The sequence below is a fragment of the Dissoconium aciculare genome (assembly GCF_010015565.1).
Source record: "Dissoconium aciculare CBS 342.82 unplaced genomic scaffold K489scaffold_25, whole genome shotgun sequence".
In the NCBI taxonomy this organism is placed as follows: Eukaryota; Fungi; Ascomycota; class Dothideomycetes; order Mycosphaerellales; family Dissoconiaceae; genus Dissoconium; species Dissoconium aciculare.
In genome coordinates this window covers 14,224-41,574 of record NW_022984975.1, presented here as the reverse complement: position 1 = coordinate 41,574, position 27,351 = coordinate 14,224, and the positions used below count along the sequence as shown (strand labels likewise).

Sequence of the window (27,351 nt, the reverse complement as noted above, 5' to 3'; positions counted from 1 at the left end):
TCCTCACGCACCAAATATGGATCCCATGGATGTCAAGACGGACGATAACAGTGATTCGGATCATGACGTCTCGGACCACGAGCACGGCTCTCCCGACAACCACCATCCGCCCGGGTCGGCAGCGACCCACAGAGTCGCCAAGTTAGAACGCGACAAACGAACATACCGTGCCTGTCTGCACTGTCGACAGCGCAAATCAAGATGCGATCTGTAAGTAATCCCAGTAGGACACATTCTTCACGAGACTTAGAACAGACGACCACGCCGAGCCGCTGGTCGCTCAATACGTCCCGATTGCCGTCAAGAGCCGGCGCTTGTCGCCACAACGGCCAACACCAGCATCCCTTTGAATACAAAGTCGTCGGAGGCAGTCGCCGATAGCTCATATCAGGCCTTCTACGCGTCTCTGTGAAGTATCCAATGAAGTGACTCTGTCCTGGAGCATATTGCTGACATGATCTCCTCCATCTCAGATACAGCAGCGGAGAGCCCGGCAGACCTCCATGTGAGCGATGCATCCGAGAGCAACACGAATGCATCCTTGGTGGATCACGCAGAGGCGGCCGTCGAGTTAAGCGCACAGCCACTGATTCTACGACGGCGGGTCCAGCATTTCTCAACTCACCGGCAATCAGCAACACGCTCCGACAGGAAGGATCATTTGCCGGATCACAGACAGGTTCGCCAGGCTTGCAAACACCTATGCAGACATTGCCAAGCTGGAATACCCTCAACCAGGAGTCAAGAAATCTGCCTCCGATTTCCAATGATGGACAGATCGTTGAAACTGCGAACATGCGAGTCGACGATAGTGTCGCCCAAACGGATCTACAAAACCCAGCCGATGCCCTCGAATTCCTAGCACATGTCGCAGAGCGGAACTCAGGCGGCCATCAGCTGGCGCCTATGAATAGTACCAAGTTTGGACCCGCTTCGAGGCAGCAGAACTTGATGGGCGGTGACCGCCCTGGGCCTCTACCGGCTACAGGAAGTTCCATCGACTATCCGCCACTCATCAAGGGACAGCTGTCACTACAAATGGTTCACGTACTCCTATTAAGGTCAGCTCTACTCTGCGAAAAGGTCGGTGGAGGGATTGAACCTGCTGACTTGAGTCCAGGTACCAAGAGAAGTATCATCCTTTCTATCCTTTGGCAAACCCCGCAGCCATGGACCCCCGGAATCTTCCTACGACTGCAGTGGAAGAGAAGCATTTGCTTGCTGCCATCCTCACTGTTGCTTCAAAAGATGAGAAGGAGTGGTGGCAAGTCCACGATGACTGCTCCGCGCACATGCAGTCACTTGTGGCAAGCTTGGTATATACTGGATGTGGCTCTGTCGAGGCTGTTGAGGTATGTGTCTTGAGCTTGGTCCTCAAATGATCTCGACTGAAATTCTGTCACAGGCGATGCTCATACTTGCAGAATGGGTTCCTCGTATCCCCGGCTCGAACTCACAACCAGCGATCGGTCGCGGCGAAGAGGATCAAGCCGCATGGATGTATGTGGGTACAGCTATTCGCCTGGGCTACCTTCTCGGCATTGATCGCACGGGCTTTCGTGTGGACCGCGAATCCCAAACGGCTGACCTCAACCGGAAACGACTTGCATGGGCAAATTGTTACATGAGCGATCGGCAAATATCAGTGCGGATTGGTAAAGCCTTCTGGTCCCGAGGTCCTGGACCTATGACTTCACTAGATGCTCGCGACTTCCCCAGCTTGCGTTCGACATCGGATGACTTTGCTGCAATATTTGAAGCCAACCTTGCGTTGACTCAGCTATTCAGCAATGCGCATGACGTCCTCTACGCGACCAAGACCCGGTCGAACCAGCTCAACACGGGAGGAGAATACGTCAAATACATCGATGACTTCCGCGTGTCTCTTCGACATTGGAATGAGCGTTGGGGTGTCATGCCTTGCTCCGAACCTCTGAAAGCAAGTCTCGTACTCTCATACGAATATTTGAGACTCTACGTCAATGCGTTCGCGTACCAGGTAAGCGGCTGCTGATCGTCTTGAGTCCAGAAATGCCGCTAATTAATCCAAAGGCAACACTGAATCGCCTCCTTGCCCAAATGCAACAACAGCAACAACAAGGCGCAGCAAACGTCCCCCCACCCGGCAGCAAAAACGGCCCAGCTTCTTTCCTTGAAGTCGCATACGCCCCTGACGCCCGTTTCATCTACGACTCCGTCGACGCCGCCCGCACCCTCCTCAGCACCTTCTGCAGCCTCGTCAACCCCGAAGAAACCTTCCGCTACATGCCTCTGCGCTACTATCTCTACGTCATCTACTCCGCCGTCTTTATGTACAAAGCGCGCTCCACAGGTATCATGGGCGCCAGCGACCGCAGTGCCGTCCGCGAGCTGATCCCCAAAACCATGGAGAACCTGCAACGCAGCAGCGCCTGTCCCAACGACGTTGGCGAGCGGTATGCGAAACTCCTGCGTCTCCTGTGGAGCCGACGGCCCGGCCGAGGTAGTATCATCGACCCTTCAGACATCCTGCAGGCGGTGCGAAACAGCAATACCGGCCTCGGCGACCTCATCAACAACAACGCTAGCACCGCCACGGGAGGCTCTTCCGAGATCCCATCCAACCCTTCCGGTAACAATCTCGCTCGCGCGAATTCGGACTTTCCCAACCCCAACGAGGCCGCACCTCCGTCAATCAACACGTTCAGCTGGCTGGATCTCAGTGCCGTTGGGGATTATGCGATTGAAAACCGCGGCCCTCTCACGGGGAATTTGATGGATAACTTGGATCGCTTCGACGACAGTTCTGCGGATGGATTGTCGACGTCGCAGTTTGATATGTATATGCCGCCACAGTATGCCATGAATGCGTGGTCGCCATCGGGGATCATTTTTTGAGCCCCGATGTCGTTGACATGGATGAGGGGGATGGTTTGCGGGATGTTGCGAAGTTTTTTGAGTACATGCTATGATATGTATGCTTCATGATTGCGGAAAAAGTTTGAGATAGTCTTCTATGAGGTCCACGATAACAAATACTTGTGTTTTTGAATTGGTTGTACTATCTTCGCTGTCACAGCCTAACATCGCGAGAGGCGATTATGAAACATGCCAACCACTTCGGTCTACGTACGAATCTCACCTTAGCGTGACCGCCGGCGTCGCACTCACAGGCTTCAACCTCTCAAAGATGCCCTCGAGGATATTCATCCACCTCCTGGGCCGATCGCCCAATTCCCTTCCCTGACTCCTCAACAGTTTCGCCAAAACCTCCTTGACCTTGGCCCTGAGGGTCTTGAGGACAACCATAGTTCTCCAATCGCGGACTTTGAAGCGGAGACGGTTCCCATCAATGACGACGACACCTGCGTACATGTGGAAGACAGCTTCGCCGGTCATGATTGCGAGCGCGACATCCGAGACGGCGGTGGTCTCCTGGGCGTTGGTGAAGCGCGAGGAGGATTGCATGATGCTGTAGAAAGAGAGGTATTTCACATCGGGTGCGAGCGATGTTTTGTTGACGGAGGTCGGATGCAGAGCGAGGGATTGGTTGTTGGCGATGTTGCGCCAGCCTTTTCCGTCACGGGTGATGATTTTGGGGTAGAAGGACCAGGCGACGACGGAGGTGGTGAGGAGATCATTGTCATCGAAGCGCGTGTATGCGGCAGGGATCAGAACGAAGTTGCGGTGGCGGGAGTTGTGACGCATTTTCTGCAGCGCGGACCGTTCTTCGTTGCCGAGCTGCACGAAGCCGGCGTCGACGAGCGATGAGAGAAGTTGGGCTTTGAGATCTTCGATATTGGCGAGATTTTGCGGACTGAGGAAGTTCTTGTTACAGAAGGAATATTCTGTGATTCCGGGTGTCTGGCACACTTTTCGCCATGTGCTGTAGGCATTGTAGGCCGTCAGCAGATCCGAATCTCCGCGACGGTAGGCAAGGCGGACTGTGTCGGCTTGCTTCTTCTGGTGCATTGGGCTCAAGAAGGGTGACTTGGAAGATAGCATGGCAGCTACAGTAAGAGTAAAGTCAAGACATTTGAAAATGCTTCCGAGCAAGATCAGTTTCCCCAGCTGCGTGTCGAGCGGAAGTTTGGCCAGTTGACTACCGAGCGGCGTGAGGTCCTCGCCAGTAGTTAAAGCGCCAACCTCAACGAGCGCATCGATAGCTCGGCGTATGTTCTTGCTCGACGGAGGATCAAGGGCTTGTGCGAGTGCACGTTCGATATCTCCCAATTTACAAATCTTGACTCTCATGACCAAGTCCTGCAGAGAAAGTCGTAGCATTTCCGGAGTTTGCTGGTCTACCATGAGATGATCGTGTCGGTGCTTAGTGAAGAGGTGAAAGCAAATGCCTTCCTGTACACGACCGGCGCGACCACGACGTTGCTTCGCATTTGCTTTGGCCACGAAGCTCTGGATCAATCGAGACATCTGTCTTCGCTCGTCGAAACGCATCTCTTTGTGCTTTCCTGTGTCGATGACGCACGTCACGTCTGGAATCGTGATACCCGTCTCGGCGATATTTGTGGCCAAGACGATTTTGCGAAAACCCGGTGGAGGAACATCAAAAGCCGCTTGCTGATCGTCGCTTGAGAACGAAGAATGGAGAGGATAGACGTGCCAGCCTTTGAGGAAGCGAGGGTGACCCCCAAGCATATCGTTGAGTTGTCGAATCTCGGCGATACCAGGCAGAAAGACGAGGACAGCCTTACTGAATGGCTCATAATTACCATCGTATCCAATTCTCTCCAAGAGCTTCACTATCAAGCTCATGTCGATTCGATATTCATCGTATGTGTCGAGTGTTTTCCGTGTGCGTGCACTATATCCCTCCAAAGCTTGAGGCTTTCCCTCTTTTGGCTGATCTTCGTCAATACTATCCTCATCAACGGTTGCAGCAGCAGCGTCCTCGTTGGTGTGTCCGGTGATCTCAATAGCATCCTCCAGGAAATAAGCCTGTACCGGGAAAGTTCGACCGGGGACATTGATGACTGGCGCACCATCGAGGTAGTTTGAAAACTTTTGCGCATCAACGGTGGCACTCATCAATACTACCTTCAAGCCGGGCCTCTTGAGCATCAATGATCGAAGGACGATGAGCAAGAAATCCGTATCAATGCTCCGTTCATGTACCTCGTCGATGACAAGATGAGTTATCTCCGCCAACCCGTCAGCATTTTCAAGCATGCGGAGAACGATTCCAGTGGTCGCATAGACGAGTCGAGTAGATACTGACGTGTGCGACTCCAGTCTGATGGCATATCCAACTAAAGAGCGGTTTGTGCCAACATCGCCTTTCCGTTCGCCCATTTCCTCGCTAACACGTTGAGCTAAGGAGATGGCAGATATTCGACGTGGCTCAGTACAATAAATCTTACATGATCTGCCTTGCGAGAGCTCGTGCTCCAAGATGAAGGCTGGTAGCTGTGTACTCTTCCCACAACCTGTCTCACCACATAAAATGGTGACCTGATTGCGGCGGATTATATCAAGGGCTTCAGCTTTGAATCTGTACATTGGCAGATTCTGTCTACCAACCAACATATATTGGTATGCTTCAGAGCTTGATTTATTCGCCCACATCTGTTGCAATTCGAGCGATTGTGATTCAGAAGTTGTCTTGTTGGTTTCAATGCGCGATGTCGGGGTAGATGTCCCGGTTGAGCCATCAAATCTTCGACGCAGATTGGCATTGAAAACGACCTCGTTGTCATCATCGTCATCCGGACTCTGCATGTTCCGGTCAACGATATCAAGGACAGCCTTGGCAGTGATGCTATCCTCCTTCTGGACGTGCTCTAGCCTCAAGCGTTCGAACTCGTCCCAAAGATCGCGGAACGCTGCTGGAAGTCGGAGATGAGCCTTCTCTTCCTTTGGCGATCCTGAAAATATTAAGAACAGAGCTACTGTGCAGACGTAAGCCTCGCTCTGTGCCAAGTCGGGCGTAGCTACCTCGATCATAGAAACGAGAAGCGTCGTCGGCTTTCGTTTGACACTGATGCTGGGCAGGAATTTGTGATCCATGATTATTTGTTCCCTGCTCCAGTGTATGGTAACAGAATGACGGCATGAGTACGTCGTGGGCGAGATTTGCTTCAAGGATACCCGGCTTCGACCATCTCGCGCTTTGCATGCCTCCTCGAGTACACGCTTTGGGCTCATACCAGTCAGCTTTCCAAAATCGCGAATTAGCGTTGTCGCGTCACTCGCAGCTCCTGACCCGTTGGTGGCTTGTTGAACTCCGGGCAGAGCATCGAATATGCCACCAAGAAAGTCTTCGCCGTCGCTCAAGTCATTTTCCGCAAGCATCTCTTTGGCAATCTTCTCAGCCTCGTCATTCACATCTGATGAAGACGCGGCTGTAGCCCGGCTTGGTTTGGCACCCGTGTCAGGCTGAAGTTGCAATCTCTTGCGCTCAGCGGCCTGGCGTACTAGATCGATTTTGATCTCAGCCCATTGATACTCTGCTTCGCGTAGATCGAAGAGAACATCGGACTCGATCTTGCTGAGTTTTGCATCCAGCTTTCGTTCTGACCGACTTTTGTTGACAGCAGAGTCAGACTTTGCAGATTTGGTACTTTTACTTTTCTTCCCGCTCCCGTCATTCTCTGTAGGATTGATCATGAAAAGCTGCCTTTTGGTCCTTAGCCAAGCCTCGCTTAGCTGATCGGGCTCTAGATCGCTGTCCAAGTCGCTGACAGCTAGATCTTCGTCCGCGCCGGAATCATGGGTCGAGGATGTTTGTTGAGGAGAGTCCCTCTTCGAAGCGCTCGCTTCAATACTAAATTTAGTGGCGGAGGAACGAGATTCGTCCTCCTCGTCAAAAGTTTCATCGTCGACGTCCTTTGCAACCGTCCTTACTCTGGTCGAATCATACTCATCGAGCTCTTCACCACTGCAATTCAGGGCTAACCACTCCAAGCACTCCTCTATGCCCCATGCCTGCGCTGTCAGCGTGCTGGCAGGGGGATTACTGATCAACCAAGCGAGAACTTCATTGACCCTGTCCAAGGGGACTTCCAAATCGATTAGACATTGTCGAACAATCCACAACTTGGCAGCCACGTCATCTTTACGTGACGGCTCGATTTTTCTTGGGGCTATTGACTCCTGTTTCAAATCCGATGAGATTAGATCTCCAATCTGTTGCATTAACTCATCAGGTAGCCAGTCTTTCAGCGAAAGAAACTCCGCCTGTGACCGTAATAGCCGCCTGTCTGTTTGGTAGCGAGTGACCTGTCGTGTGGTCTCTTTCTTGACTTTAGCGGCGTTGTTCTCGACAAATTGTTGCAATGCAGATGCCTCTAGTTGCGCTTCAAGTTCCTCGGGAGACAATTCAGAAAGCTCTCGCGTCTGTAGTGTGTTCGCATCTTGAACCGTTGTTGTATTACCGATTGATGGAGCTGTGGATGATTTGACTTCTTGTTGTCCGTTCGCTTCAACTTGTCCAGGCTGCTCCTCGGTTGCCGCCTCTACCTTTGGCTTCGACGCAATTGATGTCGTGGCAAAGCCTCTGGCGGGATTCGCCGCGGGCTTCTTCTTTTTCTTGTTCCCGCCTGCCATGACGCTTCAATTCGATGAGGAATCTGAGAACTTCTGAATGTATTCGCTGCTCATAAATTTGAGCATTTTCAGGTACGTCCAAATTCTTGAAGGGGAGCTTTACGAGATGAGTCAGGAAGATGATGCAAAATAGTGAACCATTCAGTCGTGTTGAACTGTATTTGCGTTTACACCACCAAAGTGTCGCGTGTGTCTGTGACGCAAAGCGCTGCACCGTGGTGGGGTGAGTTGCGAAGCGGAGCATTGAAATTCAGAGTTTCAAAAATATCGCACCGCGGAGCATTTCTGGCACATCGTCACGATCATTTCGTGATCTTCTCGCGCATACGATCCTGACCACAGCGCACCCAGCTGTTTGCACGAGGTCGTTCAATTTCCCACCTTTTCTCACTGCGCGGACCTGATCTGCGAGCACACCCGCATTGTTCAGTGTGTACATACCGTTGAAGAGTCATCGCTGGGCAGAACCTCAGTCGACATGGCCGACGAGGAGGCGCAAACGAACGGCGAGACCGGGCTCGATCTACTTCAGGCCCGACAGGTCCTGTTGGCAAACTCGGCCAAGCAGCGCGTAGCAGAGCTGAATGATATTCACGAAAGGCTTACAAGACAAGGTGAAAATAATAACTATGACGCAGATCACCCGATCAAGAATTCTGATCATCCTGCGCAGACATTCCACTCGCACAAATACTTCCTTTTCTGAACATATTATTCGATATTTACCCGCTTTACGTTGACGACCGATCACGACATGCCGTGGAGAGCTGCTTGACCACAATTGCCAGCTTACCTACCGCATCTGCTCATACCACCAAATTTGCCGAAGTATTGGAAAAGGAATCTACCAAAGTCGGGATTGCACCGGGAAATGCCTTTGTGCTTATAAGATGGAGCTCGTTATTGATACAAGTCTCAGCCGAGAAGAAAGAGTTTTGGGAATCATGGGGAGCTAGGTCAATATCAACACTGAGCAATGCTTCAGTGATTCTCTACTCATCCGAGCCGAAAGACAGCACACGCTCCACCGCTCTACGCGTGAGTCGACGTGCATTTAGAACCCTGGTCAAAGCACCATTTGGTGCCGATGCGATTGGTGATGTTATTGAATCTTTGACCAAAAAGGCTGCTGGGCCCTGCCCCCGTAATGCTATTCCCCTCGGCATCATCGCAGGAGTTTGCAGCCGAGTCTCTGGAAAGGCAGCTGTGGTAGAAGAGAAGAAGTCCGATTACATTGCATTCTACCTTCGCGAAATACTTGGTTCTCGCACTCCGCTGCCAGCACACATCGCAGACGGCTTGAAAGACTTCTTTGCATCATACGTTTCAGTCGCAGACTTGAGCCAGGAAATTATTCCCTCGGTGGAGAAGGCACTTCTGAGATCGCCCGAAATCGTCTTAAACGACCTCGTTTCCCCGCTGTTCGCTGCACTTCCGGACAGCGTCGACCTTTCTGGCATATTGGCAAATAACCTTTTAAAACCTCTTCTGGCAAATACGAAATCTTCCAACGCAAGCACCCGGGAGGGTGCTGTGCGAACATTCAGACTTCTTGCGACACGATCATACGATGATGCTCTTATCGAAAAGGCCGCGGACGAAATTCTCGGGCCACTCAAGGGCAATAAAATCACTGCGGCCGATCAGCGTCTTCTACAGGCGGAGATGCTATCTGCGTTCAAACCATCAGCTCCTCTAGCCACCAAGATTCTGCAAGGCTTGAATGCATTATCCTTGAAGGAAACAAATGAGCCTGCAGCCTCTGCGCTGCTCAGCACGCTCGGGACGTATCTACAATATGCGCTGCAAAACGATGTGAAGGTGGAGGCTGCCACGATCGACACATTCGCCAAAGGAGTGGCTGACAAACGAGCACCAATGCGCCGTATTTGGGCTTTGCAATTCGCAGAATGCCTGTGGCAATTGAAGGAGAAGGATTTGAGCAATGGAAGCCTAGCCATCATCACCGATGCATGCATTGGCAAGCTTGTCGAAAGTTTCAATGATGCTGTAGCGAACCCAATTCCTGCATTGCAAGCTGGCCAGGTACCTATAGCATGTGCCACCAGCGCTCTGTGCATCTCAAGACTTGCCTCAATACCAGATCTGAAAAACTCTGCAGCGATAAAGAAAGCGGGACTTCTTGAAAAAGCATTGACTATAGAGCCGAAACCTTCATTTTTGTTAAACCCAAGAATATACACGAAGCTGGCATCCGCAGACGATCTAACCTGGCTTCTACGTGCACTGACCAGCACATTCCCAGGACTACCGAAAGACTCAAAGGCCGCATCATCTGTCGCGTGGGCTCAGGCGATGATCTTTCTGCTGGTGTCAAGTAGTGTCCCTCCAAAAGTGCGGCGAGAAGCCACCACAGCTCTCAGCCTCTTATACCATGCCAGTCGGAGTCAGGTCTCAAGCGTGGTCATAGCTGGCTTATGGCAATGGTGTGAAGATGTTGAGTTAGAAGCTAAAGAAAGTGCTGCGCTTGCGTCAAAAACGGGCCGCGAGGAACTCTACAAGGTGATTCGCGCCATTTGCTCAGATCCTCCATCAGAGGCGACTCCAGCTGTTGATCCGCAATCCTTGGAAGAGCAGTACAGAAGTCTGCACATTCTATGCCGATCTCAGCTAATACCCAAAGCGCCTTGGATAGAACTGGCCAGACGAATATGGAATGATCTTAGTGTCATCGTAAAGACGGGCGCTCAGGACTACCTTTCCAGGATCATTTTCGTTACGGAAAATCCAGCTTGGAAGGAGTTGTCTTCGTTTCACGACGCCGCACACGCTGCCGCCGCCGAGCTGGTTTTCGTTGCTCCGAGCATCATGACCCCGCTTGTTGTTGCTCAGATTACATCCGATCTCGACGCGAAACAATTAGACGACATCGGCCCCACCGAGGCGGCCATCTATCGAACTCCCGAGGGCACCGCGTTCATTGACGTACTATCAAAGCAGTCACAAACGCAGCAGATAAGTAAGACAGACAAAGACTACGATCTGTTGAAATGGGAAGAAGAGCTCAGGGCCCAGATTGCTCAGAAGAAAGGACAAGCCAAGAAGCTTACTCCAGAGGAGCAATCTAAGGTCAAGGCGCAGCTCGCTAAAGAAGCAGCCATTCGGCAGCAGGTTGCAGAGCTCGAGGCTAGGCTGCGACGTGGCATTGGGATCATCGTGTGTCTCACCAAGGGGCCGGTCATCGAAGGTGGTGATGGGCCCTGGTTTGGACCTTCCGTCAAACTTCTCTTTGACGTTGTCGAAGCTGGTGCTGGTCTGATTCTCGGCAATGCACCTGCATTAGGATATTTGAAATGCTCAGAGAAGACCGACGGCATTCTGGGCTCATTGCGTCCTTTTGTTGGCGTTGCAACGCTACGTGCAGCCGGAATCACTATCCTCCCGGAGAATCTACTCGCAGAACCACTTGGTGATTTGATCACGAGAGTTATGTACCGACTTCGCTTCCTCGGAGAGAGGAAACCATTTGACCCTGTCACTTTGAGCTACATTCTTGCACTGGTGTTCCTCGTCTTGGAGTCTGGCGGCATTGACCGAGAGGCTAGTGAAGAAGCAGACGAGCAAATTGTCCTCGCCATCGAATTTCTTTCCTTTCACACACGGACATGCACAGATACGAAGCTTCCGCGACAAAAGCTGTTCACAACATTGATTGCTTCCATGCAGCGATATACCCAGCATTTCCGACCTTGCAGAGACTGTTTTTCAGACCTCTGCGAGAACATCTCGGAGAACATCAATGAAGTCGAGACAGATACAGTTGTCAAGGGCTCGATAGTCCCTGACATATCCGTTCGCAACGCTGTGCTTCAAGCCATCAGTGATCATCTCTTCCTCTCAGATCGGGAGTTCTACGAAGAAATCTGGCTCGCCTCATACGACGACGACGAACAAAACGCAAGCATCGCGCAGGAGATCTGGGCGGAGCATAAGCTGGTCATTGTCAAATCTGCTGCAATACAGTGCCTTCCTTACCTACAGTCAAAGGACTCTCAACTACGACGTGCCGCGGCACGTGCTGTGGCGGCGGCGGTACAGCAACACCCCGAGACGTTCACCGAAGTACGACTAAAGCTAGAAGAGAACTACGTGGAATTTGCCAGAGCTAGAAAGCAACGACTTGATCGTTACGGTATGCCAATCAAACAGGACCTCGCCGACCCGTGGGAAGCAAGACACGGGTTTGCGTTGGCATTCAAGGAGTTGGCTCCAATATTCCCATCTGAGCAGCTGATCGAATTCATGGGCTTCCTGGTTGAGAAAGGGCCTTTGAGCGATAAGAGCACTTCTGTACGCGATGCAATGGTTGATGCGGCGACGACCATCGTGGCACTGCGTGGTATGACACAGGTCGAGCCGCTGATGAAGTCATATGAGACCACGCTCCAAGCCTCTAGCAGTAGCCAGCAGGCTCAAGAAGATTTGGTCAACGAAGCTGTCGTTATCCTGTACGGTGCCCTGGCTCGCCATCTTCCGAAAGGTGATGCCCGCATGGCGAAGGTCGTCAATCGGCTTTTGTCCACCCTCAGCACTCCTTCTGAATCTGTTCAATATGCTGTCGCCATGTGTCTGCCTCCACTGGTGAAAGCCTCTAGTGACCAAGCAAATGAGTATTTGCAACAGATGGTCGAGGAGATGCTTCATGCGAAGAAATATGCCGCGAGACGTGGAGCAGCTTACGGTCTTGCTGGTATCGTGAAGGGCAAAGGAATCTCATTGCTTAAAGACAGCCGCTTATTGTCGACGCTGCGAAGTGCCGCCGACAATAAAAAGGATCCCAACGAGCGACAGGGAGCCTTCCTTGCTTTTGAGCTGCTGTCACTAATGCTAGTCCGCATCTTCGAGCCTTACGTCATTCAAATCGTGCCACAGCTGCTGGCTGGTTTTGCGGATACCAGTGCTGATGTTCGAATGGCGTGTCTGGACGCCGCAAAGACATGTTTCTCTTCCTTGAGCTCGTACGGTGTTAAACAAGTCTTGCCAATTTTGCTCGAGGGTCTTGATGATCAGCAGTGGCGAAGCAAGAAGGGTGCCTGTGACTCTCTGGGTGCCATGGCGTACCTCGACCCGCAACAGCTAGCGATCAGTCTCCCAGCGATCATCCCGCCCCTCACGGAGGTCCTAAATGACAGTCACAAAGAGGTTCGTGGATCTGCCAACAAGAGTCTACAGCGATTCGGAGAGGTCATCAGCAATCCTGAAGTGAAGAGTCAGGTCGGTATTGTACTCAAGGCACTGAGTGATCCGACCAAATACACCGACGATGCCCTGGACGCACTCATCAAGGTCAACTTCATTCATTACTTGGATGCACCTTCGCTGGCTCTCGTTGTTCGCATTTTAGAACGTGGCCTCGGCGATAGATCTGCGACGAAGAGGAAAGCAGCGCAGATCATCGGCAGTCTCGCCCATCTCACAGAGCGCAAAGATCTCATCGCGCATCTGCCCATCTTGGTCGCGGGTCTCCGTGTCGCCATTGTGGATCCTGTTCCGACCACTCGTGCCACCGCATCCAAGGCACTGGGATCTACGATTGAGAAGCTTGGCGAGGATGCGCTGCCAGACCTTATCCCAAGCCTCATGTCCACCCTCAAGTCAGACACTGGTGCTGGTGATCGTCTTGGTTCCGCACAAGCACTCAGTGAAGTCCTGGCAGGTCTTGGTACGGGTCGCTTGGAGGAGACTCTTCCTACCATCCTGCAGAATGTTTCGAGCTCCAAGGCTTCAGTGCGCGAGGGCTTTATGTCTCTCTTCATCTTCTTGCCTGCATGCTTTGGCAACAGCTTCGCCAACTACCTCTCCAAGATCATTCCACCGATTTTGTCTGGACTTGCCGATGATGTGGAGTCAATCCGTGAGACAGCGCTTCGTGCGGGTCGTCTTCTGGTCAAGAACTTCGCAGCACGTTCGGTCGATTTGCTGCTTCCCGAGCTTGAGCGTGGTCTTGCTGATGACAATTACCGCATTCGTCTCAGTTCCGTTGAGCTTGTGGGAGATCTCCTGTTCAACCTCACGGGTATAAGTGGTAAAGCTGAAGCCGAAGACATGGAAGAGGGCGCGAATGAAGCTGGCCAGTCTTTACTGGAGGTGATTGGCGAGGAGAAGAGAAATCGTGTTCTTTCAGCTCTGTACATCTGTCGCTGCGACACATCTGGTCTCGTGCGAACTTCGGCTCTGGGCGTGTGGAAGGCTCTTGTGTCATCGCCACGGACACTGCGCGAGCTCATTCCGACACTCACTCAACTTCTCATTCGCCGACTTGCAAGTTCAAACATGGAGCAGAAGGTCATCGCTGGAAATGCTCTTGGAGAGCTTATTCGCAAGGCTGGCGAAGGCGTCCTTGCAACGCTGCTCCCAACTCTCGAGGAAGGTCTTCAGACCTCGACCGATACCGATGCCCGCCAAGGTATCTGTATCGCTCTCCGCGAACTCATTACTTCAGCTGCGCCAGAAGCACTCGAAGACTACGAGAAGACACTCATGTCGGTCGTCCGGACTGCACTTGTCGACTCAGACGAGGATGTTCGGGAAGAAGCCGCCGAAGCATTCGACTCTTTGCAAAAGATCTTCGGCAAGCGTGCCGTCGATCAAGTCCTACCTTACCTCCTCAGCTTGCTCCGCTCTGAGGACGACGCTGAGCATGCTCTGTCCGCACTGTTGACACTGCTGACCGACTCGACTCGTTCAAACATCATTCTACCCAACCTGTTGCCAACTTTGATCGCCAAACCGATCACAGCATTTAATGCTCGAGCCCTCGCATCTCTAGCAGAGGTCGCAAGCTCATCTATGACCAGAAGACTGAATGTGATCATTAATGCTCTCATTGACGGAGCTTTGGAGACGAAGGATGAGAGCCTTCACACCGAGCTTACCACTGCTGTCGACACCATTATCCTGTCCGTCGACGAATATGATGGTCTCAACACGCTGATGACCGGCGTCATGCTTCCGCTTGCGAAGCACGATGACCACCGGAAACGTGAAATTGCCGATCTGCATCTCGCGAAATTCTTCGAGGCGACAGAAGTGGACTTTTCTCGCTACTACCCAGACCTCATCCGAGCACTTCTCATTGCCTTCGATGATAGCGCTGCAGAAGTGGTGAAGGCTGCTTGGACAGCTATGAACGCACTCACTCAGCAACTCAGGAAGGAAGAGATGGAGTCACTTGTTACGACGACCCGAACTACCCTCAACCAAGTTGGTGTCGCGGGTCACAACTTGCCTGGATTTTCCTTACCCAAGGGTATCAACGCTATCCTGCCAATCTTCCTTCAGGGTCTCATGAACGGATCAGCGGAGCAGAGAACACAAGCTGCTTTGGCCATCTCAGACTTGATTGACCGTACCAGCCCAGAAGGACTGAAGCCGTTCGTGACCCAGATCACAGGTCCTCTTATTCGTGTGGTATCAGAGCGCTCTACAGATCTCAAGGCCGCAATCTTACTCACGCTTAACAACCTGCTTGAGAAGATTCCTACATTCCTCAAGCCCTTCTTGCCACAGCTGCAACGTACATTTGCAAAGTCTCTGGCAGATCCCACCAGCGAGGTTCTTCGTTCCAGAGCAGCCAAGGCTCTTGGAACTCTTATTACGATGACGCCCCGTGTTGATCCGCTCATTGCCGAACTCGTGACCGGCTCCAAAACGACAGACTCTGGAGTCAGAACTGCCATGCTCAAGGCACTATACGAAGTCGTCAGCAAAGCGGGCGCGAACATGAACGAAGTTTCAAGAAACTCTATTCTGGGTCTTATAGATTCGGAGAGCGGCGAGGGAGATGACGCTTTGAACATCACTTTTGCTAAACTTCTCGGCGCACTTATCAAGGTGCTTCCTGCAGAACCTGCTGCAAGCTTGATCAAATCAAGAGTGTTGTTGAACACGTCTTCTAATTCCTCGGTGTTGGCTCTGAACGCTGTGCTCGCCGAGGCACCGGAAGCACTGATCGACCCATTCGAGGAACAAACAAGGACGGTCATTGCCCAAGGCATCAACAGCAATCAACCATTCATTGCAGATAACTCCATCCTCGCCGCAGGAAAGTACTTGTTGACAGAATCCAGCGACAAGAGCTACGCACCCACGAAACCCATTCTAGAAGCTCTCGCTGGAACTCTACCCGTCGGCAAGCCCGTCGATGCTCGCCGTCTCACCCTGGTCGTCCTCCGCACCGTTAGCCGAGAGCACAACGACCTCATCCGCTCACATCTCCCAACTCTCGTCCAGCCCGTCTTCCGCTGCGTACGTGATCCCGTCATTCCGATCAAGCTCTCCGCCGAAGCCGCATTCCTAGCGATGTTCTCGGTAGTCGAAGAAGAGAGTGCTGTGTTCGATAACTACATGAGCGGGCCTGGAGCTAGCCTTCCCCCTGCGGAGAAGCGTAGTATGCAAGAATACTTCAAGCGGATTGCGTTGAGGCTGAGCAGTCAGGCGAGGGAGAGGAAGGAGGCGGAAGGTGGACAGGGAGGCTTGGGACTCAGTAGCGATGAGGTTGATGATGAGAGGGAGGTCTGGAGCATCGGTCGGGTGGATCTAGGAGAAGGTGCTTTTGGGGATGATTAGATGAGTTCACGATGCTGATGCACTGAAAATAATATTATTCGACGGTTGTATGTGCTGTCTACCAAGGATCTTCAACATGTGGTGATCGTCTACGTCTCCGTTCATGATCGGACCGACTTGAAGTAGATGTGTTGGTGGGTGAAGACATATCTGGGAGGGCATCACAACCAAATTGAATAATTCTTCGATATGGTATGTGCTCTCACGTGCAAGTGTAAGAGTACTAGGTTGGCAGTATAAAAGCTCAGCAGCTGGAGCTTGCACGGCGGACAATTCTTTTGGCCAGACGGCAAATCTTGTTGTCAAGCATTGGTCGTCGTCGTGGTTCTTAGGGCACAATTTGCACAATTGCACACCTTCAACTGGGCCACGCTCAATTTGACTCATCGTGGGGCGCTAACCCAATTTCGCGCTAGTGGAGTGGAAGTCTTGGCTTGGAAACCTGTGAGGGGAATTACAACGCACAACCTCGACAACGTCAGCCCATTCATCGCATCCGCACCCATCAAGACCATCGCCATATACCGTCAAGATGTAAGTCAACCGCCTGCTGGATAGCTGGATGTGATCTGGATCATATTCGTCGCTCTCAAATTCTTCATACACCTGCCGTCATGACGCCCCGGACACCTCACCGCTTCGACCCAACGCCACCCGTCGAGACCAGTAAAACATGATGAACCACGAGGAGAGGCATGACTGACCTCTTGCTTCGCGTAGGTCGAATCTCACCACTCAGAAGCGCCTGGCGGCGGCCGTCGGTGGCTGCGGCAAGCGCAAGATTTGGATGGACCCCAATGAGATCAGCGAGATCTCCAACGCCAACTCACGTCAGACTATCCGCAAACTCTTCGCCGATGGCCTCATCATCAAGAAGCCCGTCACAATGCACTCGCGTGCCCGCGCTCGGGAGTTGAACCTCGCCCGCCGAATGGGACGACACCGTGGTTTCGGTAAGAGGAAGGGTACTGCCGACGCAAGAATGCCAAGGTGAGTTTGATGCAGCGGAGATTTCTTTGGGACAGCTGGGAGATATGCTGGAACGATTGTATTGGAAGGATCGCTTGGAGAGCATAGAATGGTTTCACGTTGCAGTTTTTCGAGTTCAAAACTGACAGTGATCTTACAGCCAAGTTCTGTGGATGCGCCGCCTGCGAGTCCTTCGTCGCTTACTCGTCAAGTACCGTGCCGCCGGCAAGATTGACAAGCACCTCTACCACGAGCTCTACCACTTGAGCAAGGGTAACACATTCAAGCACAAGCGTGCCCTCGTCGAGCACGTAAGTCATTTCCACCACCGTGGCCATGATGACATCACCACCACGGAAGTCATCTCAACCGACCTGCAATACTGACAACATGAATAGATCCACAAGGCCAAGGCCGAGAAGGCTCGTGAGGAGAAGATCCGATCCGACATGGACGCCAAGCGTGCCAAGACCAAGGCCGCTCGCGAACGACGACAGGAGCGTGTCCAGCAAAAGCGAAACGCCCTCACCGGCGAGGAGGAGGAAGAGGAGACCGCCGCCACCTCATAGATGTGCTCTTCCTCTTTTTCTTTGTCATCATCAGCGTCGCCGTCGTGGGATTGCATCTGCGATCGGTCTTAGATCCAAGGACGAGCAACAAGGGCTTTTCTTTTCGCTCGAGGTTTCGGCCGGGACGGGTGGGGCTGCTGGGGTTCTTCTGGCGTGTTGTGTATCCTCTGCTTACTGGGCGTTTCTTTTCATCGATGCATACATGTGTTCATCGAGGGCTGGGACATTGATGTGCGCCTTAAATGAAAACGAAGTCAAATGTGTCCCTTTCCCCGACGTGGATGGATTCCTGTGAGTGAAATAATCATGTGTTTGAGATGGGGATCCACCGCCATGCCATTTCCAACATGAGAGCATCGTAATCTGGACTGTGCTCCACAACAAGAGCAGGCGTTCGAGTGGCACGTGGGGTATATGTGTGTGTGTGTATTGCCGTCCATGGATCGACGTCCACTGTCAAGCTCCATGACTCGATCAATGTCGCGATGTTTACCCGGGCCTCACAGCTGTAAGCAGCTATCGTGACATTTGAAGCGAAGACGTCGCATCAAGAATTAAACCGGACCAAGACCAGCTCAGACTTATCAGCTTACCATGGCAGCGTTCTACACATTCGAAGATCTCTCCGGCGCCTCCAGCAACGGAGTCAAATCCGATAACCCCTACCAAGATGTCATCGACGCATGTGAGAACAACGCGGTACGCTGTCCATTCCACATGGATCGTCAGCCGTGCAAGACGACAACCCGTCCAAGAAGCAAAGAAAACATCGTCTGGCACAGGAAATGCTGACCATACATGACAGACCCAAATCCAAGCCCGCTACGCCGCGCACCGCACGAACCGCAACGCCCAACAGCGGGACAAGCTCCTCTCGCCCGACTTCCAGGGTGTCACGCCCGACGAGATCCTCGCGAAACTCGAGGACCCCGAACTCGAGCCAGGATTCCAAGACCCGCGGCACTGCCTGGTGTTCTGGGCGAGACCGACACAGAGGGTGAGGGATCTGATCGTCGAGGTGCAGAGGAGGTTGCGGGAGGTTGCGCCGAGTGAGTCACCCATCCTACCCTTCTCCTTACAATATTCTCTATCTTCCACGAAGGAAAAGAGAGAGAAGACTGCAAGCATATGTTCAGGAAACGGCCAGAAAAGAAATCGGAGATCTGGTCTAACGATCGCGATGGAAGTTTTATAGACCTCTGGCTCATGCCCTCCCCAAACCTCCATATGACCGCCCTGGAAATCACCCACTCCCTCACCGCGCCGGAGATCGACGCCTTGGTCGACAAACTGCTCCCGCACGCCCAGCCCATCGCCGACTACCCGGCGTCCCACCGCGCGCGCCTCGTGAAGCCCTGCGTGAGTTTCGACGCCCAGGCCCTGGCGCTCTCCTTCCTCCCTGCTGCCGGCGAACCTCGCAGCGAGAGTGGAGACGGGAAGCATGGCGATGGCGATGGCGATGGCGACGGATACACATATCACCATCTCCGCCGCGACATCTTCGCCATGGCGAGTCGGACGGACGTCACGGTCGCGAGCCGCTACGTGATCCCCTCGGCGCATCTGACGATCGGGAGGTTCGTCACCAAGAAGGATTTCGAGGGTCCTGATGGGAGAGTTGAAAAGGAGAAGACGAGGGGCTTCGTGGACGCCATCGCGGAGGTGAATGCGTGGTTGGAGAGGGAGTACTGGCCGAAGGGAGACGGCACTGCCGGGAAGGAGGGAGGGGAGTGGGTCGTGGGCGAGGAGAAGGGGTTGGAGTTCAGGAAGGGCGCGCTCTGGTACGGAGCGGGCGGGGAGACGGTGCTGCTCGGGAAGGGGTTTTGAGGATCGTCGCAGCGGATTGATGTGTGGTTTGCCGTGCCTTCGGGGTGTTTTGTTTTGGACGTGGACATTGTTCATGGCGTGTGTCTATCGTAGCTGGAGTATACCGCCATCCCCGGCTCAAACGGGCCCTCCTTCACGGCTGCCTCTCTGGAGAAGCGTTTGATACGAGTGTCTCCCGCCAATTCGAATGAGACGAAATTTGACCTCTCCTCTGTCTATCTGACCGAGTCTGGCGGGATTAATGCCCATACAATGAGCAGAAGACAATCTCCAATTCCGTGCCCGTCCAAGCGAAAATGTGTCGTCTCTTCACATCCTCATCATCACTGGTGATCCCATGGGTGTAATGCTTTATATCTTAGGGTTCGGGTAGATCCGAGCCCCAAGAGACTAGGATGTACCACGATGAGCAATTCCGGCGTATCGATTGGCTGGCTGGCTGTCTGTCAGCGACACAGAGGATAACGCAATCGTAGATATATGACGAACTCGAGGTCGGAGCTTCCTCTCTCTCTGGTGCGGGAGTTCGGAATTAACACGGGCATTCGGTGTGGAGCTGTTATGTATATATGTGCTGTATTGTATATATTGTATTGTACATAGATGACGAACACATCGTGTTTATTGTCCACTGCAATCAGTCATTATCAGAGTCACCATTGAACAACGACGGCGCTCTTCATCTCTGTTGTTGCTTATCATCACCTCGAGGCGGCTCTTTTCTTTCTTTAGTCTGCCACTAGGGGAGACCTCACTCACCACCACCACCACCACCACTCACACCAGTAATCTTCCAACCACTCTCGGCTCACCGGTGATCTCCAACCACTCTCGGTTCACCTCCATCTATCACTCAAGACCGCCTGAAAATCTCCAGCACCATGTCGCAGAACATCGAAGAACGACGTGTGCCGGGCGTCAGCGAAGAGGAGCCTCTTCTCGGCGAACAGGGCGATGCCAGTCTGCCCGAGGGGAGGCCGCTGTACAACAACCTGGTCCTCGGTATGGACATGAGGAAACGGAAACGAAATCTCTGTATGAATTGGACAACTCTGGCTGACACGGGACGGTCGTGACAGGCACTGGTGTGCTCGCTCAGGCGGGAGCGTGGATCGTGAGTTCTTCTCCCATCTCACTCACCGCAGGACGGGCAGTATATGCCACAAACAGACGAGATGTAGAGGACTGACCACACTGTGACATGTAGATTGTGGCCATCGTCTGGGGAGCCATCTTCTCCCAGAACCTCATGCTCTTCTCCGCTCATCCAGTAAGTCCAACACCACCTCGCCGCCATCGACCGCCTACGACGACAGTGCCTCTAACGAACACCACCCACCACCACCACAGCTTCTCAACTCCTCCGCCCTCCTCTTCTTCATCCAGGCCACCCTCGTCCTCCAACCCACCCACACCGCCAAACAGAAGAAACAAGGCACCTACGTCCACTCCGCCCTGAACACCACCGCCCTCCTCGCCGCCATTGCCGGCCTGGTCATCATCTACTACAACAAGTCCGCCCACAACGGCGTGCACTTCGAATCCACCCACGCCATCCTCGGCCTGACCACCTACGTCCTGGTCCTCATCCAAGCGCTCGTGGGCGTCACGGCCTTCTTCGCCCCCGGCCTGTACGGCGGCGTGGACAACGCCAAGAGCCTGTACAAGTACCACCGCATCAGCGGATATCTGGTCTTGGGCATGATGTTGGCGACGGTGTGCGCCGCGACGACCACGACGTACAATGTCAACGTCTTGGGCATGCAGCTTTGGGCTCTGATCGTCTCCAGCGTCTTGGTGGTCGCCGGTCTGCTCCCGAGGGTGAGGTTGAGCAAGTTTGGATGGTTGGCTGGAAGGTCGTGAGGAGGGACACCATGGGGGAAATCGGAAAATTGCATGTGGAGGGCAATTGAACTGGTCACGTATAATATTTGGTATGATCAATGACACACACACGAATCATGATTCAAACCTCTCTATTGAAAGCTTCTGAGCAGGATATAAGTCTCGTACGTTGTTGCTCCAGCTTCTGAGTTGCGATTCGTGCGGACGCGCCTGCTTGCAAGTGTACCCATGATCTACTTCAACTCATCACAGGCAAGATCGATCCTCGCAAGCAGTATCTGGGTCATCAGAAAGCTGTGCATCCATTGCGCCGGAGACCAACCTCTCCATTACACTCTTCGTCCGCGAGCATTACTAGGAAAGGAATACATCGTCATCGAAATCATTTCGCCGAACGTGAAGAGTGTTCAACTCAAGCCATCCAGGCATCAACTTCCATCAATCAAGAACACATCACCAAACACCCAAACCCAGGACAACCGAACCAACCAACGAGCAATGACAGCATGGATCCCAACGCCTCCGATCACCACCACCACCACCAGCACCACCATGACAACAGCCGTCGCCCACCCTCCGGATCACCCTCCCACATCACCCTCCCCGGCTCGCCCCTCATGCTCGGCCTCAGCGGCCTAACCTCCGACTACTCCCCACGGCAGCGCGCACGACGGCCCAGCATCAGCAGTCCACACCACCACCACCACCAAGCGGCACCGAGAGGACCATCGATCTCGCCTTCCCTCCGCGGGAGATCGCCCCGACTCCGCTCCGCGCCGGCGGCTCCCTCCCCGCTCCTGGCGGGCGGCAGCGGCGCCGCACAGCACCTCGGCTCTCCGCGGCTGCTGGGTTCCCCACTCCTAGCGGTCCCCGAGAGCGGAGCCGCATCCCAGCAGGAGGACGCACGGCTGGTGGCGCAGGAGGTCAGTCTGGGAAGACCGGCGATTGCGGACGAGAATGGGGATGATGATGATAATCTCAACGGAGATGAGGAAGAAAACGAAGAAGAAGGAGAAGCCGCCCTCGATTTCCGCGCCGAACTCGCCGCCGCCTCCTCCTCCTCCCCTTCCCACTTCGGACGCCGGCCGGGCAGCATCCGCGAGATGTTCCCCGTCGCCGCCAGCGTCGCCGAAACCCATCCTCACCCGCACCCTCATCATCGTCATCCACACTCTCCGCGCCGCCAGACGTCCTTGCAGCTCTCCTCCTCGATGCTCACCGCCGTCGACGCGGCGGGCGGTTGGCTCATGACGGATTTCGGGCAGGGGCGGAAATCCGCCGACGGGAGCGTGGCGTGGTCGGAGGACTGGCGCAGGTTGGGATTCCTGGCCCTCGGGGCGTGGGTCTGTGTGCTGGTGGGGATCGGAGTGATCTGTGGGGTTGAGGATTGGAGGAGGAGTAGGAGGTGATTGAGAGGAGGTGGAACGTATGCGATGAATGCAATGGATGGATGGATGGCGATAGGAATTCGGTTTGTGGGATGTTGTAATGGAGAGAACACATTCGAATAGACGACAGGAGAGCTCTCTTTGTTTCACTGCTTTTATTTACCCCCCTTTTTTGACTTTTAAAAAAGAGAAAGGATAATAAGGATATCCCTCATCACTCACCCACTCACTCACCCACTCACCCACTCACTGCCTCACTCCACCACAACCCGAATCCCAACATCCCGCTCCTCCGCCGAATGATACACCCTCAGCCCCAAGACGCAGATGGCGTTCCAGGGGTCCGCCCCGAAGATCATATCCTCCGCCTCATCGCCAATGCTCTGCGCGTCGCTGTCGAAGAGATCCTCGTCGTCGTCGTCATCACCACCACCATCCTCCCCATGGCGGCGGCGGTGGCGGCGGAGATGGACGGCGTCCATGTCGACGTCCGGGTCGTCTTCCCCGCCGGCGTCGACGTTCCCGACGGAGACGGGCGTGGGTTTGTACCAGGGGGGCGGGAGGGGACCGTCGCTGTTGGAATGATTAGTGAAGGACCTTTGGGAGGGGGAGAGGGTGGGAATGGAGAGGGTGGGGGAGAATCAAAAAGACGGGTCTTACATCTCGGCGTCCCAGGGGAAATCATCATCGTCGAGCTCCGGGGGGGCGGCGACGGAGGGTTCGTAGAAGAATTCTTCTTCGAGTTCTTCGTCTCCTTCTTCTCCGGCCGGTGGAAGTCCCTCGTGGGGAGGAGCAGCCTCCTCCTTGTTGGACACGGCGGCCTCGTCAGTCCTGAGCCCTGCTGTGGGATTTTCCTGCTCTTCTTCGTTCTTGACTTCCCCTTTGGCGATCTTCCCGCTCGGCTTGTCGTCGGATGTCTCAGCAGCAGCAGCAGCAGCGGTCGCGGCGGAAGTCACGAACGTCCTTGTCGCGGCTTCGGCGGCGACGGCTGCGGCGGTGGCTTCGGCGGTCGCGATGGTCGTGATCGGGTCCAAGGTGAGTTCCGAGAGGGCTTTGGTCGGAGCATCGGATTTCGTCTCGCGTGCTTCTTTCGTCTCGGCGTTGCCTTCTGCGTCGCGAGTCTCCGCGGTTGGTGCGGTGGTTGTCGTGGTAGTCTCGAGGCTCGTTTTGGCAAGTGGGCCGATAGGGGCTCCTTCACTCGATGTGGATGATGCTGCTGCTGCTGCAGGAGAAGGAGCGACTTCGGAAGGATTTCCCCCTGGGCTGACGACGTCACTCGCGTCTGCGGCCGTGCCAGCCACTCCTTTGGCGGCCTCGCTTCCCACATCGCCCGCCTCCGCAGCCCTCTTCGCATCCAGACCGACCGCATCAGCCGCAGTTTTCGCCGCCGCATCCCCCGCCGCCTCGGCCGCCTTCGCCGCCGCCTGCTCCCTGATCGACTTGGCCCGGTCACGTTTCTGCAGGCGCATCTCCTGCTTCCACTGTTCGAATTTGAACCGCCGAGTCCAGGCCTCTTCGACCGCCTTCCGCCGCTCGTCGCGTCTGCGCTTGCGGGCGCGGCTGTCGCGGGTGATTTTGCGCTGCCGGCGCAGGGCGAGGAGGTGTTTGGCGAAGGCATCGCTGGCCTTGATCTGGCGGGCGCGACGCTCGGCGCCGCGCCGGTCCCCTTTGCTCTGCGCGTAGTCGAAGCGGCGGCCGACGCCGAGCAGCTTCTCCTTGCGCTTCTGCGCCGTCTCCGCGATGGTCTCGGCGAAGGTGTTGTCGTCGTCCCAGCGCCGGGTGGTGATTTTGATCAGCACGGTGTAGGTCCCCGCGGGCAGATCTTCGACTTCGGCGGAGACGGAGCGGGTGTTGCGCGGGTTGTTGCCCGAGGCGTGCATGCTGCGGACGATCCATCCGGCCTCGGGGTCGGTCTCGTCGTCGGAAGAGGCGCTCTGCTCGTGTAGGCGGAAATGCAGTTGGTGGATGAAGCGGCCGGTCAGACCGCGGAAGTAGCGGTCGTCGGGTTGGGAGAGGACGATGACGACGGGGCCCGGCTTGCTCAAGGTGAATTGGAATTTGGTGTCGAGGAAGTCGGGGGTCCAGGGGACGTTGACGCTGGTCCAGCGTGTGGCGACCTTCCAGGATTCGTCGAAGAGGCGGGTGCGGGAAATGGCGCGGAAGTGCTTGAGGAAGTCCTTGTAGGTCATCCAGAAGACGCCGTCGTCACCGAAAGTATCTATCGTTGCCCTTGGTGTCAGTTCCTGCCCCTCTTCACCGATCGAAGAGAAGAAAAAATATGCGCGACTCACGGTTCAACTTGGTCATCATCTCCGCCGTCCAGAGTTTGTCCCCATCGCTCCAATCGCCCATCCACTCCCTCTCGCCCCAAGGGTTGCGAATCTTCACCAGCTTCAGATCGCCCTCCTCCCACGCCTGCAGCACCACATAGGCATGCGTCTCATAGATGCCCTTGCGAAAGGCCAGATGCGAACTGCAGCCGAAGAGATATTTCTTGTTAACCTCCATGAGCTGCTCCTTCCAGAAGCGATCCTTATCCATGATGTCCTCGGGGTTCAACCCGACCGCCACGCCGCCGGTGAGGTCTTCGATCCCCTCGCTCACCCAGCCGCCTTCGATCGCGCGGTAGTCGCCGTGGGCTTTGGCGTAGGCCTTCTCGATCAGGGGCAGCCATGTCTCGTTGGACTTGCAGTGGCTGAAGTAGAGCGCCTCCCCGCCCTTTTGCAGGAGGACCTTGAGTTTCTCGTCGTCGTAGTAGATGCTGGTGGAGCGGGCCTCTTTGCTGCCGAGGTCGCGGACGATGGCGAGGTTGTCGTCGTCGCCGACGCGGAGGTAGAGCTTGTCGTCGATGACTTCGGAGATCCATTCCCCGTCTGTGAGGGGAAAATCGTGTCAGTTGTCCGGGATGGGAGTATCTTTCCGACGGGCGGACGTTTGCAGGGGAGGGTATGGCTGCTGTACCTCGGAAGAACACAAATCCATAAACTCCGACTTTCTCATCCCGGGCGACGCAAAGTTTACTGATGAGATCTTTCTTGGCCGTCACGGCCATGAGAGCGGCGAGGAACCAGCAATCTCCATCGTTGCCCTGGTGGACATCTTCAGCGCTGGCCCCGTCGATGAAGAAATGCGGGTCGTCAAAGATGTCCTCGACGCGCTTCACCCAGGGAGGGAAATCAATGTCCTCTGTTTCATCGCAATGCAAATTAGGCGACCGTTCTTTCCTGAATTGTGCTCTCTGTCTTCTATTATTGAGGTGAGTGGGGAGGACTTACTAACGGACCCAGGACTGTACAGCGGCAACTCCTTGGTCAGCAAATGGCCACTTAAACACCGAACGCCCCAACCCTCTATTCAATACCAAGGAAACCAGAAAAAAAAGAAACGAAAGAAAAAAAAAAGAGAAAGAAAGGACCTACGCCTGCCCATCCAGCGCCAACATGCAATCCATATCATTATCCAGATCGAACGAGCGATCCTGATACTTCTGATTGAGCCTCTCGCACTCCTTCACGATGGCCGCGACGCGCGCCTTGCATTCGTCCGCGGCCTGCCGGTAAGACTTGGCCGCATTCTCCTCGCTCTCGAGGCCATCACCTGAGGATTCGGCGACGGCGGCTTTGACTTCGACGATCTTCTTGGCCGCCTTGGACGCCTTGGTCGCGCGTTTGGGCTGCTTAGCGAGGAATTTGTCCCAGGCTGGAGAGGAAATAAAAAGGAGAGGGAGAGTTAGTGAATGGTCCCCTTTCTTGGACGGCCACCGTGGTTGATTCATGAGGGTGGGTGACCCGGCAGTCGAAATCGTGTTGCACATTTTTCACGTTTGTTGTCTCTCACCTAAGTAGAAGTCATCGGTCCGGTTGGTCTTCTCGGGGCTGGCCTCCGACGGAGGCGGCGGCGGGTCGGCGACGAGTTTGATCGGGATGGGGGCGGGCTCGGGGTCGTTCGGCTGCTCGGGGCGGGAGTCGGGGAATCCCCTCCAGACGATCCCTCCGCGGAATCTGGTCTTCATGGCGGGATGATGATGATAATGATGACGATGATGATAATGATGACGATGATGATAATGATGATGATGCGTGGCGCCGGTGGTGTGGGGGTTTCACGAGGCGTGAGATCGGTGGGTCTTCATGAGCGGACGCAATGCTCCGAACGTTCCTCCTTCTCACTTGTACAAACGCGGTCTTGGTGGAGGAAGAGAAGGAGAGAAAAGAAAGAAAAGGAAGTGGATCTGCTCGGGTGGATGAATGTGTAGGGATAACGCTGGGGGCTTATGTGGTGTATATACCGATACTAATAAGAGGGAGAAACAAACCATCTTCATGGCGATCGTCCGGTCTGTCAGCTCGGCTGCACGCGATGATGGCCGTGCGTCACCGGCAAGGGACGAGATGGTCGTGCAGGCGTGGGGAAGGAACCGTCCCCTGCACGAGGAATCCAATGAAATGCGCCATAGCCCATGAGCAGCCTTGTCCCCGGTCAGGAAACCCTCCTGGGACGCCTTGTGTTTCTCTCGGTATCCCCTGATGTTCCGGCATGATGTATAGCAGAGGTATGCTGCAGGACATTGGGAGTCAATGGCAGTGTCAGCTGTGCTAATAAGCGGGTGTGGTCCTGCCTTC

General features: G+C 54.4%; 9 protein-coding genes across 9 annotated transcripts; 6 read left to right on the top strand and 3 right to left on the bottom strand.

Moving 5' to 3' along the window:
* Window positions 1-25: 25 nt before the first annotated feature.
* Window positions 26-2,877, top strand: K489DRAFT_328551 (uncharacterized protein; the record flags this gene model as incomplete). The annotated part of the gene is made up of 6 exons (XM_033602068.1): window positions 26-210; window positions 474-604; window positions 656-1,083; window positions 1,131-1,352; window positions 1,406-1,999; window positions 2,053-2,877. The coding sequence occupies 6 exons, from the start codon at window positions 26-28 to the stop codon at window positions 2,875-2,877; spliced, it is 2,385 nt and encodes a 794-aa protein (XP_033454949.1).
* A 240-nt stretch (window positions 2,878-3,117) lies between these two features.
* Window positions 3,118-7,731, bottom strand: K489DRAFT_365707 (P-loop containing nucleoside triphosphate hydrolase protein; the record flags this gene model as incomplete). The annotated part of the gene is made up of 2 exons (XM_033602728.1): window positions 6,186-7,731; window positions 3,118-6,104 (listed from the first exon to the last, which is right to left on the bottom strand). The coding sequence occupies exons 1-2, from the start codon at window positions 7,540-7,542 to the stop codon at window positions 3,118-3,120; spliced, it is 4,344 nt and encodes a 1,447-aa protein (XP_033454948.1). The 5' UTR covers window positions 7,543-7,731.
* Window positions 7,652-16,300, top strand: K489DRAFT_347283 (ARM repeat-containing protein). The gene is made up of 2 exons (XM_033602349.1): window positions 7,652-8,156; window positions 8,216-16,300. The coding sequence occupies exons 1-2, from the start codon at window positions 8,021-8,023 to the stop codon at window positions 16,129-16,131; spliced, it is 8,052 nt and encodes a 2,683-aa protein (XP_033454947.1). The 5' UTR covers window positions 7,652-8,020; the 3' UTR covers window positions 16,132-16,300.
* A 25-nt stretch (window positions 16,301-16,325) lies between these two features.
* On the top strand, window positions 16,326-17,669 carry K489DRAFT_391459 (60S ribosomal protein L19; the record flags this gene model as incomplete). The annotated part of the gene is made up of 4 exons (XM_033606698.1): window positions 16,326-16,345; window positions 16,852-17,121; window positions 17,261-17,411; window positions 17,499-17,669. 4 exons carry the CDS (start codon window positions 16,326-16,328, stop codon window positions 17,667-17,669), a joined length of 612 nt encoding a protein of 203 aa, XP_033454946.1.
* Window positions 17,670-18,263: 594 nt separating this feature from the next.
* Window positions 18,264-19,496, top strand: K489DRAFT_391458 (uncharacterized protein; the record flags this gene model as incomplete). Its single annotated transcript, XM_033606697.1, has 3 exons — window positions 18,264-18,368; window positions 18,475-18,718; window positions 18,865-19,496. 3 exons carry the CDS (start codon window positions 18,264-18,266, stop codon window positions 19,494-19,496), a joined length of 981 nt encoding a protein of 326 aa, XP_033454945.1.
* Window positions 19,497-20,377: 881 nt separating this feature from the next.
* K489DRAFT_328543 (uncharacterized protein) lies at window positions 20,378-21,359 on the top strand (the record flags this gene model as incomplete). Its single annotated transcript, XM_033602067.1, has 4 exons — window positions 20,378-20,498; window positions 20,576-20,610; window positions 20,704-20,766; window positions 20,847-21,359. 4 exons carry the CDS (start codon window positions 20,378-20,380, stop codon window positions 21,357-21,359), a joined length of 732 nt encoding a protein of 243 aa, XP_033454944.1.
* Window positions 21,360-21,847: 488 nt separating this feature from the next.
* On the top strand, window positions 21,848-22,750 carry K489DRAFT_414173 (uncharacterized protein; the record flags this gene model as incomplete). The annotated part of the gene is made up of 1 exon (XM_033608134.1): window positions 21,848-22,750. The coding sequence occupies one exon, from the start codon at window positions 21,848-21,850 to the stop codon at window positions 22,748-22,750; it is 903 nt and encodes a 300-aa protein (XP_033454943.1).
* A 1,481-nt stretch (window positions 22,751-24,231) lies between these two features.
* Window positions 24,232-26,300, bottom strand: K489DRAFT_295862 (cysteine proteinase; the record flags this gene model as incomplete). The annotated part of the gene is made up of 5 exons (XM_033600302.1): window positions 24,232-24,947; window positions 25,021-25,462; window positions 25,556-25,602; window positions 25,691-25,953; window positions 26,170-26,300. Coding segments are annotated over 5 exons (1,599 nt in total), but the record flags the coding sequence as incomplete, so codon positions are not given.
* An 8-nt stretch (window positions 26,301-26,308) lies between these two features.
* On the bottom strand, window positions 26,309-27,214 carry K489DRAFT_385395 (uncharacterized protein). Its single transcript, XM_033606095.1, has one exon. It carries the CDS (start codon window positions 26,739-26,741, stop codon window positions 26,547-26,549), a length of 195 nt encoding a protein of 64 aa, XP_033454941.1. The 5' UTR covers window positions 26,742-27,214; the 3' UTR covers window positions 26,309-26,546.
* Between the last annotated feature and the right edge of the window lie 137 nt (window positions 27,215-27,351).

Coding starts and splice junctions, on each gene's coding strand:
- K489DRAFT_385395 (XM_033606095.1), bottom strand. CDS start 26,741: ATGAAGACCAGATTCCGCGGAGGGATCGTCTGGAGGGGATTCCCCGAC.
- K489DRAFT_347283 (XM_033602349.1), top strand. CDS start 8,021: ATGGCCGACGAGGAGGCGCAAACGAACGGCGAGACCGGGCTCGATCTA. Junction 8,157..8,215: donor CGAAAGGCTTACAAGACAAG/GTGAAAATAATA, acceptor CATCCTGCGCAG/ACATTCCACTCGCACAAATA.